Raw genomic sequence first — 16,228 nt, forward strand, 5'->3', positions numbered from 1 at the left:
GTCGAATTGTATCGTACGCAATATCGCTGCAATTTTATGATGTCAATTTTGTGATAATAGAATTATTCTTCTTATAATTATTACCACGACTATTATCACCATATGAACCATGAATATTTATGTTGTGATATATATTATTAATATTAATATTAGTATTAAAATACAAGGATTTGCACCAGATTTTATCAGACATCAATAATCCAACATGTCATGATGTTATATGATGTTACATATATATATATAATAATACATTTTTAACAGAAACTGCAAAACCATCCAGGCCATAAACATGTCTATGATTTTATCAATTGCTTCTTACAAATGATTTTTGTTTTTTCAATAAAAAAAATATATATATATTAGTGTTAGAGCTTTGTCGTATTGTCTCGCACACAATACCGCTATAATTTTGTGATGCTAATTTTTTTTATGATAACAGAATTCTTATTATTATTATTACCACGACTATTATCACCATATGAACTAGAAATTAGATACAGAAGAAAAGAACATCAGAAAAATATTTATATTTGTGTGTGTGAAATATTTATATTGTGATTTAGACTTTTATAATTTATATTGCAAAATTAGACTTATTAAAGTTAATGCTTTAATATTCTGTAACACTCTATATATATATATTAATACAATTCTCTACGATACTTCACTGCATGTGTGTTACTGAAGAGAATAAAATACTCCTAAACAATCAAATACCAGCAATTATAGATTTATTATAGATTTAACACTCTGCCTGTATATATGTATATAACATATTAGTAGTGGGCGATAAGGCCCTAAAATAATATTATGATATTTCATGGTATTTTCGATACTTTTGGTGATATGACAAAAACACTAAAAAAATATAAAAAATATTAGCACACCTCTAACTGATTTGATCAGATTTGTAACAGAGGTCAATGATCCAGAATTATTGGTCATGATACTAATAATAATGCACTCCAAATATCTTCATATATCCAGGAATAAAGTAAATAAATGATATTTATATATTTATCTAGTAAATATATAATGGGAAATGAGAACAGTGTGAATTTTTCTTTTGATAAAAACAGTAAAAAAAAAATAAATAATAAAATAAAAAAAAATTAAAAAGTAGAACCCTGATGTGATAATTAGGGGTGGGTGATATGACACCATATTAATATCATTCACCATATTCAAAAATGTTGGTGATATTATTGCGTACGATACAAAATGGCACACCTCTAATTACATATATGGAATTTTTGCAGGATATAAACATTTAAAGTCTTAAAGTGCGTCACGTATTAAACTCCTATTCCGTAACTGCAGCGCTACACCAGTGTTGATGATGAGGTAATATAAGGTGATGTTAAGACAGGGGAGTGAGATGTTGGCGTGGGAAAGTGCATTTTTCTGTGTGTTTAGAGGAAACTTAGAGAAACTCTGCTGCTTCTGTACTTCCTCTTCCCATCATGACTAACAACATATGACTAATACACAACTCGCACAGTGAAGCCGAGGAATATACTGATGTATCTCTCTGATAGACGTTTCTGTAGATAAAACTCCTCTAAAAACTCTTGTTTAATTCAGAAATCACATCTGGATGCCTGTTCTATATATTTTTAAATTTCCATCAGGTTTTATTTTCTACACTGTAGATTAATATTAAAGAGATGAAAACGATTAAGGGACACATATATGTAATTCTGTAGTAAAGATTAAAAAAGTGTTTTTCCTCCACATTAATCCCCTGATCTAAAGCTGATGAATTGAGATGATGATTTAATGAAAAGGAAAAGCAGCAGCTATTGTTCAGCACCTCCAGGAACTCCTTCCTTCAAGACGCTGAGAAAACTATTCCTAAATGTTTACTTGTCTACTTAAAAGAATCTAAAGTAGAAAACAGATTCCGGTTTGTTTAGCACTTTCTGCAAAGGTTTCAAGTGGTCCAGAGGTCTAAAGCACTGCCACTATGGTAGGAAGATCGCTGGTTCGAATCCCGGTCATGCAGCTTGCCATCAGCTGCCGGAGCCCCGAGAGAGCTCCGGCAGCTGGGAGTGGGTACAGTAGATGGCACTCTCTCTTTCCCCTCATCACTCCTAGGGTGATGTGGATCAGCACAAGGCTGCGTCTGTGAGCTGATGTATCAGAACCGAGTCGCTGTGCTTTCCTGTGATGCTATTTGGCAAAAAAGGTGTAAAAAGATTCAGAGACTTCACATGTGATAGGGGGAGTCCTAATGATTGAGTTGGGTAATTGGTCTTGTAAATTGCGGAGAAACGAGATAAAAATAAAAATAAATAAATAAAAATAAATAATAATTCAGCATGTGTTCCTGTAGAGCATTAATATAGTCTTTAATATTAAATTTATAATGTAAAAATCATTTAAAAAACACACTGAATGAGAAGAGAAGAAGTGTGTCCAAACTTTAGACTATTTGTACTGTACAAATAAATAAACAGTACATAGCCCAGGCCGACAGTAAAGCTAAAGGGCGCAGGGCTGTGATTGGTCAGCAGGGCTGTGATTGGTCAGCTGGGCTGTGATTGGTCAGCAGGCGTGGCCTGGCCGTGCCCTGCAGGTTGAAGGAGCAGCAGGTGCTGCACTTCCCTCCACTCCGCTAAGTGCTCTGCTGAAGTGCCTCCTGCTCTCGACCCTCAGAGACGTTCAGAAAGCACTTTCACCACATCTCTAAACCTCTCGCACCTCTCGCGCAGCTCTACCCCCAACACAACACAGACATCCCCCAAACTGCACCTGAACCTGCAGCCTGCAGTCCTCCCTTACTGCAGAACCCTGCAACAATACCATCGCAAGGCATCACTCACACCCTACACACAGCGCAGCAACGCAATCTCACTAACATACACCATTACCACCACTTCCTCGTTTCTGCATCCGTTACTATAGTTACAGACTGTAGCTGTGCTTCTGTTTCCCTGTTTACTTTATTATTCTCCTCATTTCACCCCGTTCCTCAATACTCAGGACCCACAGGACAGAAAAACCAACACAGAGCAGGACAAAGAGGTCCTGTGATATACTGTGGGCTACAATTTCCTGTGATGTACTGTGAGGGACAATGCCCTGTGATATATCCACGTCGTGTGAGCTATGATGTCCTGCGCCATAATGGGGGCTACGACGTCCTGTAATGTAGAGTGGGTGACGCCGTTCTGTAATATAACGTGTGATACGATGTCCAGTAATATACATTCGACTATGGTGTCCCGTGATATATTTGAACTACGATGTCCTGTGATATACAGTGGGCTACGATACCCTGTGATATGCCGTGGGCTACTACATCTTGCGGGCTAAGATGTCCTGTAATATAGCATGAGCTATGACGTTCTGTGATATACTGTGGGCTACGATGTCCTGTGGGCTACAATTTCCTGTGATATACTGTGGGCTATGATGTCCTGTGATATATTTTGGACTACGATGTCCTGTGATATATTTTGGACTACGATGTCCTGTGATATACTATGGTCTACGATGTCCTGGGGTATACTATGGTCTACGATGTCCTGTGATATACTATGGTCTACGATGTCCTGGGGTATACTATGGTCTACGATGTCCTGTGATATACTATGGTCTACGATGTCCTGTGATATACTATGGTCTACGAGGTCCTGTGATATACTGGTGGCTACAATGTCCTGTGGGCTATGACGTTCTGTGATACCACAGGCTACGACGTCCTGAGTCATAATGTGGGCTTCAACGTCCCGTGGGTTAAAATGTCCTGTGATATTCTGTAGGATACAATGTCTGGTGGGTTAAAATGTCCGTTGATATACTGTGGGCTACGATGTCCTGTGGGATATGATGTCCTGTGGGTTAAATGTCCTTTGATAATAGAGGTGTGCCAAAAAATCGATTCACATAAGAATCTTGATTCTCATTTACTACGATTCAGAATCGATTTAAAATGTCCCAAAATCGATTCTCGGTCCAATCCCATTTCTTCCCTTGGCCCTACCCCTCACTGTAAGTTCACACTGCAGCGGCACGAAGCGTTTTTCGCTCCGCCTCCCACTGCCCAAAGCGACAAGTGGCCGCTGCAGTTTGAACTTACCGTCAGACCCACACAGAGCGTAGGTGTATGAGAATCACCGGTAAGATGGCAGAACAAGCACTATATTACCTTAGATTAACGTGTAGTTTTAATGTTTTATGGCAGAATGCTTCATAACAAGCATAAAAAAGATCGCTAGTAGTTAGTTTCCGTTTCTGTTAGCTAGCTAACTAGCTAACTTTCCAGTTCCACCTTAAATAATGCAACAGGTGGCAGCGGGCTGCAGCATTTAAGGCGGAACGGAAAAATAACAATAAGCTAATCAGAGCTAATTTCAGCTCCCCATCACAGAGGAATTAAGGAATGGACCATATGAATTAATTTCTCCACCTCCTGCCCCCTTTCTGAAGAAATACAACGACCTTAAATTAACTAGTTAATCAGCAGCTGCTCCTGAACTTTAGCGCTCCACTGCTATCATCACATCAGCCCAGCAGCGTCACCTACACACCACCGCTAGTAGCCTGGTAATAAAGCAGTGTTATTTATTATTTATTTATTGTTCATTAACGTCATTGTGATATCCCAGTGATTCCTCTGTCACTGAGGACCCACATTCCTGCACATTTTATTGTTTTTGTAACACATTACCTGCTCCAGGACCAGTGTATATTATGGAGGGTTTTTTTCAATAAGATTCATAAGCCAGAAGCAGAAATTTTTATAAATCAAATCGTTTTGAATCAAAAATCGATTTTGAATCGAATCGTGGCCCCCAAAATCGGAATCGAATCGAATCGTGAGATAGTAAACGATTCCCACCCCTATTTGATATACTGTGGGCTACGATGTCCTGTGGACTACAACGTCCCGTGATATACTGTGAGCTATGATGTCCTGTGGACTACAACGTCCCGTGATATACTGTGGGCTATGATGTCCTGTGGACTACAACGTCCCGTGATATACTGTGGGCTATGATGTCCTGTGGACTACAACGTCCTGTGATATACTGTGGGCTATGATGTCCTGTGGACTACTACGTCCCGTGATATACTGTGGGCTATGATGTCCTGTGGACTACAACGTCCTGTGATATACTGTGGGCTATGATGTCCTGTGGACTACAACGTCCTGTGATATACTGTGAGCTATGATGTCCTGTGGACTACAACGTCCCGTGATATACTGTGGGCTATGATGTCCTGTGGACTACAACGTCCCGTGATATACTGTGGGCTATGATGTCCTGTGGACTACAACGTCCTGTGATATACTGTGGGCTATGATGTCCTGTGGACTACTACGTCCCGTGATATACTGTGGGCTATGATGTCCTGTGGACTACAACGTCCTGTGATATACTGTGGGCTATGATGTCCTGTGGACTACAACGTCCTGTGATATACTGTGGGCTATGATGTCCTGTGGACTACAACGTCCTGTGATATACTGTGGGCTATGATGTCCTGTGGACTACAACGTCCTGTGATATACTGTGGGCTATGATGTCCTGTGGACTACAACGTCCCGTGATATACTGTGGGCTATGATGTCCTGTGGACTACAACGTCCCGTGATATACTGTGGGCTATGATGTCCTGTGGACTACAACGTCCTGTGATATACTGTGGGCTATGATGTCCTGTGGACTACAACGTCCTGTGATATACTGTGGGCTATGATGTCCTGTGGACTACAACGTCCTGTGATATACTGTGGGCTATGATGTCCTGTGGATTACAACGTCCTGTGATATACTGTGGGCTATGATGTCCTGTGGACTACAACGTCCTGTGATATACTGTGGGCTATGATGTCCTGTGGACTACAACGTCCTGTGATATACTGTGGGCTGTGATGTCTTGTGGACTACAACGTCCTGTGATATACTGTGGGCTATGATGTCCTGTGGGTTAAAATGTCCTGTATTGTATCGCAGGGCTACGAGGTCCTGTGACATAGTAAGTTAAAAACAATGTTTAAAAACTCCAGCAGCACTGCTGTATCTGATCCCCTCATACCAGCACAAAACACACCAACACCTCACCACGCTAATAATGCTAATCAGTGCTAATCAGTGCAGAAGAACTACAGAAGTACAGTCAGTAATCAGGAGGAGAAGAAGAAAGAAGGGAATAAAATCTTTAGGAATAATGAAACGGGGGAGCTTACCTTTCCCGGGTCATCTTTGGAGCGAGGCACTTTAAGAAAACACTTGTTCAGCGAGAGATTGTGCCGTATGGAGTTCTGTGGGAGGAGAGAAACGCAGGGATGAGTTTAATAGGTTAATGACGCTACATGAGTCACAGCGCTCCACAATACAGCACCAGATTACAGCTCATTTCCATACAGCCAACAGTCCAATAACACGCCGCCGCTGCCGGAGCACCGAAAGGGCAGAGCGTCTGCAGAAAAAATAAAAACACCATTGTGTAGGGAACACACACGGGCCTATATCTCATCATCTCCTCAATGCACCACACTCAACACTATATTAAAGAGATTTATCTCGATATGCCACTTCAAAAACCCCACAATACGGAGCGGGGACGGGGCGAGAGGCTGGAATAATAAAATATTATAGATATAAATAAGATTAAGCAAAGTAAAGAAAAGCCAACTCATCAGCTTTTTAACGCTCGTCACAGATACAGAGAAACGCTCGCATTTAAACCTGAAGCTAACAGAGGAAATAGCATTCTGAGGGAAAACGGTAAAACAAATCACAATATTTCAAGAGAGTTTTGCAATTTTCAACTAAATTCATGCTGATATGAAAAAAAAAAAAAACACACTGAGAAATGTGAGGAATAAGAAATGCTCAAACTGTCAAAAAACTAAACTATTTTTTTAAACAATGTAAACTTAATAATAATAATCATAATAAAAACAGAACTTTTAATAACAAAATCATGATAAAAACTGAACTTTGAGTGCACGCACATAAACTGACGCAAATATATATCGCTAATAATCATGCAAACATAAAAAATACTATTAAAAGTAACAATACATAGTGTTATTTTTTTACATATCCGTAGGAAAATATCACACACTGTCCCTTTAAAGTTTAACAGAAAACCTCTGGAATATAATCAAGGATGAAGCTGGATGATCACAAGCACCAGGAGTAAAGCAGCATAAAGTTATCCAAAAGCAGTGTGTAAGACTGGTGGAGGAGAACATGATGCCAAGATGCATGAAAGAAAAACTGTGATTAAAAACATAAAAAAAAACAGTCTTATTCCACCAAATATTGTTTTCTGATCTCTTAAAACTTCTATGTATTATTTGAGGTCTGAAAGCTCTGCATCTTTTTTTTGTATTTATTTTAGACATTTCTCATTTTCTGTAAATAAATGCTCTAAATGAGAATATTTTTATTTGTAATTTGGGAGAAATGTAGTCTGTAGTTTATAGAATAAAACAACAATGTTCATTTTACTCAAACATAAACCTATAAATAGCAAAATCAGAGAAACTGATTCAGAAACTGAAGAGCTCTCTTCATTTTTATTTTTTACAGAGGTGTATATATATATATATAAAATACAATATGCAACATCCTCTAATATCCATGAAAAATCCTCTACAGAAGCTGGAGAGGAGAAATAAAACCTGAGCCCATAAATCCAGCGCCACTGCATAGTAATTAATGAATCATCACGGGTCTTTAGGGAACATGATGAATTATGCAAATAATTTTTTAACTCTTTCTAATGCGATTCCTTAACGACCCAGAGGTAATTCATCACGCTCTGAGCCGTGAATCAGCAGGACGAGAGCCCTGACTCTCCTCAGCACCGACTCCAGCTGGAGCTCATCCTCGCCCTACAGAAACACAATGAACCGAACGCAGCACAGGCTCTCAAATCTCAATTTTTATAAAATTGTATTGACAGATGGCCGCGGTGAAAGAGCGGCGGGATCTTCTCCGAGCTGGAGTGCTGTGGAATGAGCTCGGGTCAAAGAGCCAATAGAGCGTCTGCAGAGAGACTCCAGCGCCGAATAACGAGCAAATCGCCCAATCACAACCGTCCGTATCAACATCTCCGTCCTCTGCATTGTAGATTGATACTAAAATCATCCAAACTATAAAGTAAAACATATTTTATGTTTTATATTTTACACATCTCTGCTGGATTTTCTCAGTCAGTTTTATGAGGTAGAGTCTCCTGGAATTCAGGCTTTCAGTTAACAGCTGTGCTGAACTCATCAAGAGTTAATTACTTGAATTTCTTGTCTCTTAATGTAAAGTTTGAGAGCATCAGTTAAAGTAAAGTAGTGAAGAGGTAGAGTTACAGGTATACAGTGAATAGTGAATATTTGAGTAATGTTCTAATCCAGATTATGAGAAGAAACAACTACTCAACTAAATAAAAAGTAAAAAATGATTTTAAGAATCATTATGAGTCAATATGAAAGTTAATTCATATTTCAAGACATTTAAAAGTGCAGTCACAGCAAAAAGACCATCAAAAACGTTATTAATGGTGAAACTGGCACTCATCAGGGCCAACTCAGGAAAGGAAAAGTAAGATTTTCCCCAGATAAGAGCATCTAAATACTTCACAGAGTAATAAGGTTTGTTTCACACGGTTTTAAGTTACTACATTAGTCCTTATGTGTTCCCTCATAATCTGATCATAATCTGATAGATCACTTCACTATTAATTTACTAAATCAATAAATACATTGATTGTAAATCTACAGTATTATGATATAATGATATAATTTGTTCCTGGTGTGTGTGTGGACTAGAGCTGGATGATAAATAAAATATTATATCATGATATTTAAAGACATTTTACAATAGACAGTATTTGTAGCAAGATTTTGACACACAGACACTTATTTCCAATCATTCTAGACCAGCCTTCCATCCGTCTGAATAGAGAAAAAACAAAATACTGGAAACCAAATGTCAGATTACTATTTAAACAACATATTTTAATAATTGATAAAAACAGTCAAACATCAATAATTGATAAAATTGATAAAAACAGTTGTATTATATAATACAATAGTGTCCAAATTAAAAATACACAAAATAAACTCTAGATTTTCTTGGCTTGTTATGACTACTGCGACTGCGCAGATCTCCATAGGCAGGGGCACATACCAGCTCACTGACCCTCCTCCTAACGTTATTTGCATTAGAGATAAGTGTTAGAGATACAGTACTTTGTCCACTCTATTAAAATGAGCTTATAGTATGGTGTTTTAGTAACTACAGACTTAAAAAAACACAATTTTCTTAGACAAACCATAATTTCAGGGAGGTATCCTAAAATCTCCTGAAAATAATCAACATCCAGCCTGTGTGAATGTTTCCTGTAATATATTTAGTAATTTTTTGTTTGATATAGGTACGTCAAACTATCAAAATGTGCTGCAAAATTTGTCTTGAGGTCTAAATATTTAGCTCTCTTTACCAGTAGGAAGTACAAATAGAGTAAATGACACAAAAATAATCATGACTAATCGAATAATCAAATAAATAATCGTTAGATTAATCAACTAATAAAATAGTCATTAGTTGTAGCCCTAAAGAGAATTCTGATTACTGGGTTAAAATCTAGATTCTAGATCTCTTTATCAGATGTTCTAATCTTAAAATATAGGTGTCCTCGTAGGAAAGATATTAAGGAAAGACAGCAGGACTCAGGAAAGAAGGAATTAGACCCGTCTCCCTCTCTCTGTCCCTGTCTCTCTCTCCAGCTCCCAGTGTTACCACAGACAGTACAGAAACAGTTCAGGTCCTAATCAATCAGTGCAGCCTGTAAACCACAAACCCTCCATCCAGGGATCTGACCTGCAGAGTGTGTGTCTCAGCGCATACTGCAATATACCGCAATATATGAACATAATACTACATATAACACATATACTGTATATAGATAATAAATAAAAGATATTACAGTATACCAGGGATGTAAGAAAATGATGATATATCAAAATATAAATTTGTTAAATACTGTTTTTTCTTTTACAAATGGATTTTACAGTAGTATAAATGGAGTATAAATAAAGAATTATGATTAAAATATAGCCAAAGCAGTAAATAATGTGAATATAAATGGTTTCTTTCTTTACACAATAAGGTGCACTTAAAATCCTTTATTTTTCCCAAAATTAATCAGTGCTCCTTATATGCTGTAGTGCAGGATTATATAAGAGTTTCAGTTTAGTTCTCCAGCACTGAGGCTGGAGCAGCATTAGCATTAGCTGCTAACTGCTATTTCCTCATTCAGAGGTGAGAATTATCAGCCTGTAGCCTGCTGCTAACCCCGGCTAGCACTGCTTGAACAGCATTACCACTAGCCGCTTACAGTTAGCTGCTAATGCTAATGCTCCAGCCTTAGCGCTGGAGAAATTTGTGAATCTAAGCTTAATATAAATGAACAGAAGTGCTTTATTCACCTAAACAAACAGTTTTCAGGAGAGAAATCTGTGTAGATTAACATCCAGCACTTGCTTGACTTTAAAAGAATATATATATATATATATATATATATATATATATATATATATATATATATATATTTTATTACAGCTTTGTTTACTAAGCTTAGCTTTAATTAACTTAGTTAGCTACCTCCTTTAACCACCACCACCAAGCAACGAGACCTGCTGAATTAGAAATTCCTTACAGTGTCTCTTAAAAACGCGTCTTATAATCCGGTGCGCCTTATAGTGAAAAAAATATGGTAAATATCACAATAACAAGAAAAATGTTATGTTATATGCATATATTTTTATCTACGGGGGAAATGCAACAGAATTTACTTTACAAAAGGAAAAAAAAAAAATTGTAAGAGCAAAAAGCCTTTCTTGTCACGCTGAATGTGTACACAAGTTCTCACAAGCCCAACACTTTACAAACATTAGGATCCATTAGCGGAGAGCGGGTATTCCTCACCACAGCGCGAGCTACGCTAACGGCTTAGCCACGAGAATCTGATAGCAACTTACATCCAAAAGCACTTAGCTAACTTTTCACAATCTCAGTCTGGACATGCCTGTTAGAGGAATAGCTGTCTAGTGCTTTTACACACACACACACACATGCTCAGACACACAGGTATTGCTAACCTTGTGAGGACTGTCCATTTACATAATAACTTTAGGTAATTTATACTACTCCTAAACCTAAACCTTAATCTTAGCAACCAAAAGTAAATAATTTCACTCTGTTACATTCTAAATAACTCTAATTCAATTTTTGTAAAAAAAAGGGTGTGATCCTCACAATAGGAGAGTAGCTTATCGTATGCAATAACATTTTTGACATGATATAAAAATGACTTAATTGTTATGGTGAAAACAGTGGTATTCTTTTTGCTGTATTTACTTTAAAATAATTTTATTTGCATATGCAAATCAATATGCTGCATTTTAGCTCCATAACGGGCTATGGTTTGTAGTAGGGCTACAGATGAAGGCCATACTAAACCCTTTTCTTTTTCTCTGTAGTAAAATAAGTCAGATCTCAGATCAGTTTTAAGAGAAATTAACCCCTCACTTAAGTCTTAAACTTGACAAATAGACATAGAAACTAAACAACTGTAATGAAATTAAAGGTTTGGAGGACATTTGATTTGTGTTCATAATCTAAATATTTATATTAAAATCAAAGAAAAGTTAAGGAAACCGCAAATGTTATGATTTTTATGATGATTATATTTTGAAAGATGCAGATTTACTTTTTTTATATTTACAATGATAATTAGGATTTTCAGTAAAGTTTCTTATCAAACATTGAAACCTTTGTTTGAAACCTATGTATGTTATATGCCTGAATAGAAATCTTCAAGATATGGGCGTGAAATATATGAGAGACATATTAGCAAAAATTGCTTTAAAAATACAAGTTTGTTGTAACATTACTTTATTTTTGCTACATTTCCTAAATTTTGTTACATTAATACTGTTTACCATTTTATACAAGAAAAGTTATTTTTCACAAAATAGACAAACATTTATAGATTGTAGTTTTTGTTTCTACTGTAATCTAATGTGTGAAATTGTTATATGTATACTAAATAAAACTTTTCATATATATACTTTTTTCATATACTTTTCATATATTGTTTACATAAACATAAATAAAAAAAATCAATGTTTTTTTCATATCTGCAAGAATATCACAATCACACAAAAAAACACATTTTAAAATATATTGTGATATTTTATTATATTTTTAGAGCCAAATCGCACAGCCTTAACTTTTAGCCTTAAATTTTTTTTTTATTTTTTTTTTTTTATTCGAACATACTGCTATGCTTACAAGGAGATATGGTTCTCACAAAGGTACCAAAACATGCACACACACACTTCTTTCCAGAGAGCTGCACTCTGACTAAAACATTGATAGCGTTACAGTGCCGGCCGTGGCGTGATTTAGGTTTATTTTTTAATGAGCTGCCGCCGCCGTCTGAATCCCGACAGTTCCTCGGCGAGGTTACACGCCGTTTCGTGTCGGGCAGCGGTTCCTGTCTAAGCGAACGCATTACTGGTGTGAAACTAAAGCGCCTGAAGGTCACCCACGAGCGAGAGGAGAGGCTGGGATGGAGTGTGATGAAGTATTAAACACGTAAGCGCTGCAGGCTGCAGGCTGCAGCGTCGGCGGCGGCGTGGGTGACAGCTACTTCCACTTCATTTGAAAGGTCACAGAGTTGTGCTAGTGAAGCAATAGGCTCTGTAAAAAGGGGAGGAAATTGGCGTGTCAAGCGTGAATGGAAATATATCTCAGAGATGTCAAATAAAATGACGTGTGGCTAACGCTGACGAATACATTACGGCCTACTGTACAGATTACAGGAGCTATATGACTGATAGCGCTCAGAAACGCCGCGCTGTGGACTGATCCGGGGATACGGAGCCCCGGCTGGACCTGGCTGAACCCGGGGCGGCACGATAATCACATTAAATACGAGATAAAAGTGATAAAGAATGATGATGCAAATATGATGCCAAATTTCTGACTGCATAAAAAGTAACTCACAATATATACTTGCAATATATTAACTCGTCAAAACGTTCGGCTGTGACATGAGACTTTTAATATTAACTATAATTAATATCTAATATAAACACATCAGTCCAATTCACATTATACAGGTCATTATTCGAGAAATATACAGAATTCCAAAAATATTGGATAATCAATTATTCTGTCTTTTTTTTTTGCACTATGGAGCGAACTTGATTATAAGAAATGTTATGCGACACTAGTAAGAAACAGGGGTGTCACCATATTTTCCTAGTAATTCAGCAGGTAAACTAAGCTGAGTTAATTAAACAAAAAAAAAACTTTTTTCCTGTAAAGTTAAACGAGTGCTGGATGTTACTCTACACAGATTTCTCTCCTGAAAACTCCTGTTTATTTGGGTGATTAAAGCCCTTCTGTTTATTTACAGTAAGCTTAGATTTCAAATTTCTCCAGCACTAAGGCTGGAGCATTAGCATTAGCAGCTAATGGTAATGCTGTTCCAGCAGTGCTAGCCAGGGTTAGTAGCAGGCTACAGGCTGATAATACTGACCTCTGAACAGTGGTTACGTTTACTAACAGTAAGCTTAGATTTACAGATTTACACTAAGGCTCTGTGCAGGAGCATTAGCAGCTAACCGCTAGTGCTAGTAAATGCTGCCCAACAGTGCACTAGACTGAGGAACCCTGAGTGTTCTGGTAAGCCAGGGCGATATTAGCTAGCGGTTTGTCACACGTAACTTGTTTTAACGCGATAAACATGCAGGCTACAGTCTGATATACTCACCTATGGTTAGCGGCTAATGCTAATACTGCTCCAGCCTTAGTGCTGGAGACACTTTACTGAAACTCCTGTATAACTCTGTACTTCAGTGGTGTCTCTTTACTGCTCCTTAATACCTGACTGATAGAATTCATACATAAGGAGCACCGGATTATAAGGAGCTCTGATGATTTTTGGGGAAAATAAAGGATTTAAGTGCACCTTATAGTGTGAAAAATACGAGTGACTTTGTGTAAATTTAATTGTAAGAGTCCTTTTATGCCTAGAAAGGCAGAAAGTCGCTATATATAAGTATATAAATGTATATAAACTGTAGGTAAGTAAGAGGTGATGGTCAGACAGCAGTGTGTCTCGGGTCGCTGTGTAAAATCAGTGTAAATGTGATTTTTCCTCTGTAAGCGTGGGAGCAGCGTGGAGCTGCAGCACTAACTGATTCAGACACTCTGCAGGGGGACGGCGGACTGTTCTCTCGCTGATGGACCAGCGTGTACCTGCTCTCCACAGCGGGGGTCCCACCGTCCCCCCGTTTCCTCACAGCGGTGGATCCGGCCTCCTCGGCACGGCCGCAGCCTCCACCGCCGCAACAAACCCCCCCCCCCCCGTAAAGCCGCCACCCGCCGCCGTGCCGCCCACCACTACAGGCCGGCAGGGGAAAGTGGGTCAGGCTGACCTCCTCATCCAGAGCCGAAGGGACAGGCAGGGGCCACGGAGCCGCGGCTGCACCAAATCCACCCTGACATCCACCCCGGGTACCACAGAGACACTTAACCCCCTTAACCCCTCACTAATTATTCCGTTATTAATACTAAAACTTATATATAAAATTATATATAAAATTAGATTACTGTTAAAATGTACTCATTCTAATCTCAGAAACTAATATCAAATATACTAATTATATAACCAGAATCTACACATACTATCGACTATTACTAAACTTGCTAAATAAGCTATATCAGAATTAACTGTAATTAATGTGAATTAAATGAATTAATGAATATATAGATATATAGATTAATGCTTCACATGTATAAAACACTAACATATATAACACTAACATATACATATATACACAATACACTAGCTCACTACAACCACTACAACTACACAGAGAGAGAGAGAGAGAGAGAGAGAGAGAGAGAGAGAGAGAGAGATACAGAGAAACAGAGGGAGAGATAAAGAGAAAAGGAGAGGGAGAGCGAATAAAAGAGAGAGAAAAAGAAAGAGAAAGATATACAGAGAAAGTGAGAGAAAGAGAGAGAGATACAGAGAACAGGAGAGAGAGAGAAAGAGAGAGAGAAAGAGAGAGAGTAAGAAAGAGAGAGAAAGAGAGAGAGAGAGAAAGAGAGAGAGAGATACAGAGAGAGAGAGAAAGATATAGATAGAAAGAAAGAGATAGAGAAAGAGAGAAAGATATACAGAAAAAGAGAGAGAGAGAATGAAACAGAGAAACAGAGGGAGAGATAAAGAGAAAAGGAGAGGGAGAGCGAATAAAAGAGAGAGAAAAAGAAAGAGAGAAAGATATACAGAGAAAGTGAGAGACAAAGAGAGAAAGAGAGAGAGATACAGATAACAGGAGAGGGAGAGAGAAAGAGAGAGGGGAAAAAGAGAGAGAGAGAGAGAGAGAGAGAGAGAGAGAGAGAGAGCATAACTTAAGCATTAACAAAAGGTGATCTATCTTCTGAACTCAGCTGTAAAAGATAAAGCAATAAAAGCACAAATAAAAATAAAGTAATTAAAAACAACACGATTATAAAGAAAGTAAAAAGTAAAAAATAAAATAAAAAGGTTAAACTATAAGTAAATAAAAGGATTAAATAAATAAAGTAAAGGATAATGTATTTGGTTTTGGATGGGTGATGAAAGCTTGGCTCTGCAGGACTGAGTGTGTATCAGCAGTGGCAGCTCAGCGCGGGTGAAGCGGCGGGTACCTGTGCCCACCTCTCCAGGTGAATAGCCGGCGGGGAGCCAGCGCTCTGTGCTCCAGGCTACTGTTCACCTCCCTCACCCAGCGCTGCTGCTCCAAACAGCTCAACACTGAGCCTACACAACACCGGCAACTGCAGCTTTACTCCAACATAAATTATATATATATATATACACTCTCCTACTGCTGTACAGACACTATATAAACACCCTGTACCTGCAGCAACTACAGCTATACACTCCAAATCACAACCGCAGACTTTCAGCATCTGTAACGCAAGGGGGTGGTGCAATACGACCCTAAAACATCACAATATTTCAGGGTATTTCTTAGAAATTCTTTCTATTTTTTTATTGTTTTTGCAGTAGTATATTCTTCCAAAAAATTATGTTATATTTGGTATAAATATAATATATAAAAAAACCAACCAAACAACCTGGTCCTTCCAACATCCCAAGAGTGACCAGCCTACCGAAATTACCTCCAAAAGGGCATGGA

At 38.0% G+C, this 16,228-nt stretch overlaps 1 protein-coding gene across 1 annotated transcript in view; it reads right to left on the reverse strand.

The window, feature by feature from the left end:
- Nucleotides 1-16,228, reverse strand: part of foxj3 (forkhead box J3) — a 155,435-nt gene that overhangs the window by 48,254 nt on the left and 90,953 nt on the right. Inside the window, exon 3 of the mRNA XM_022682452.2 lies at nucleotides 6,200-6,274. Coding sequence (XP_022538173.2) covers nucleotides 6,200-6,274 — 75 coding nt within the window. The remainder of the gene's footprint in view (nucleotides 1-6,199; nucleotides 6,275-16,228) is intronic.

This window comes from Astyanax mexicanus, chromosome 24 (assembly GCF_023375975.1).
Source record: "Astyanax mexicanus isolate ESR-SI-001 chromosome 24, AstMex3_surface, whole genome shotgun sequence".
In the NCBI taxonomy this organism is placed as follows: Eukaryota; Metazoa; Chordata; class Actinopteri; order Characiformes; family Acestrorhamphidae; genus Astyanax; species Astyanax mexicanus.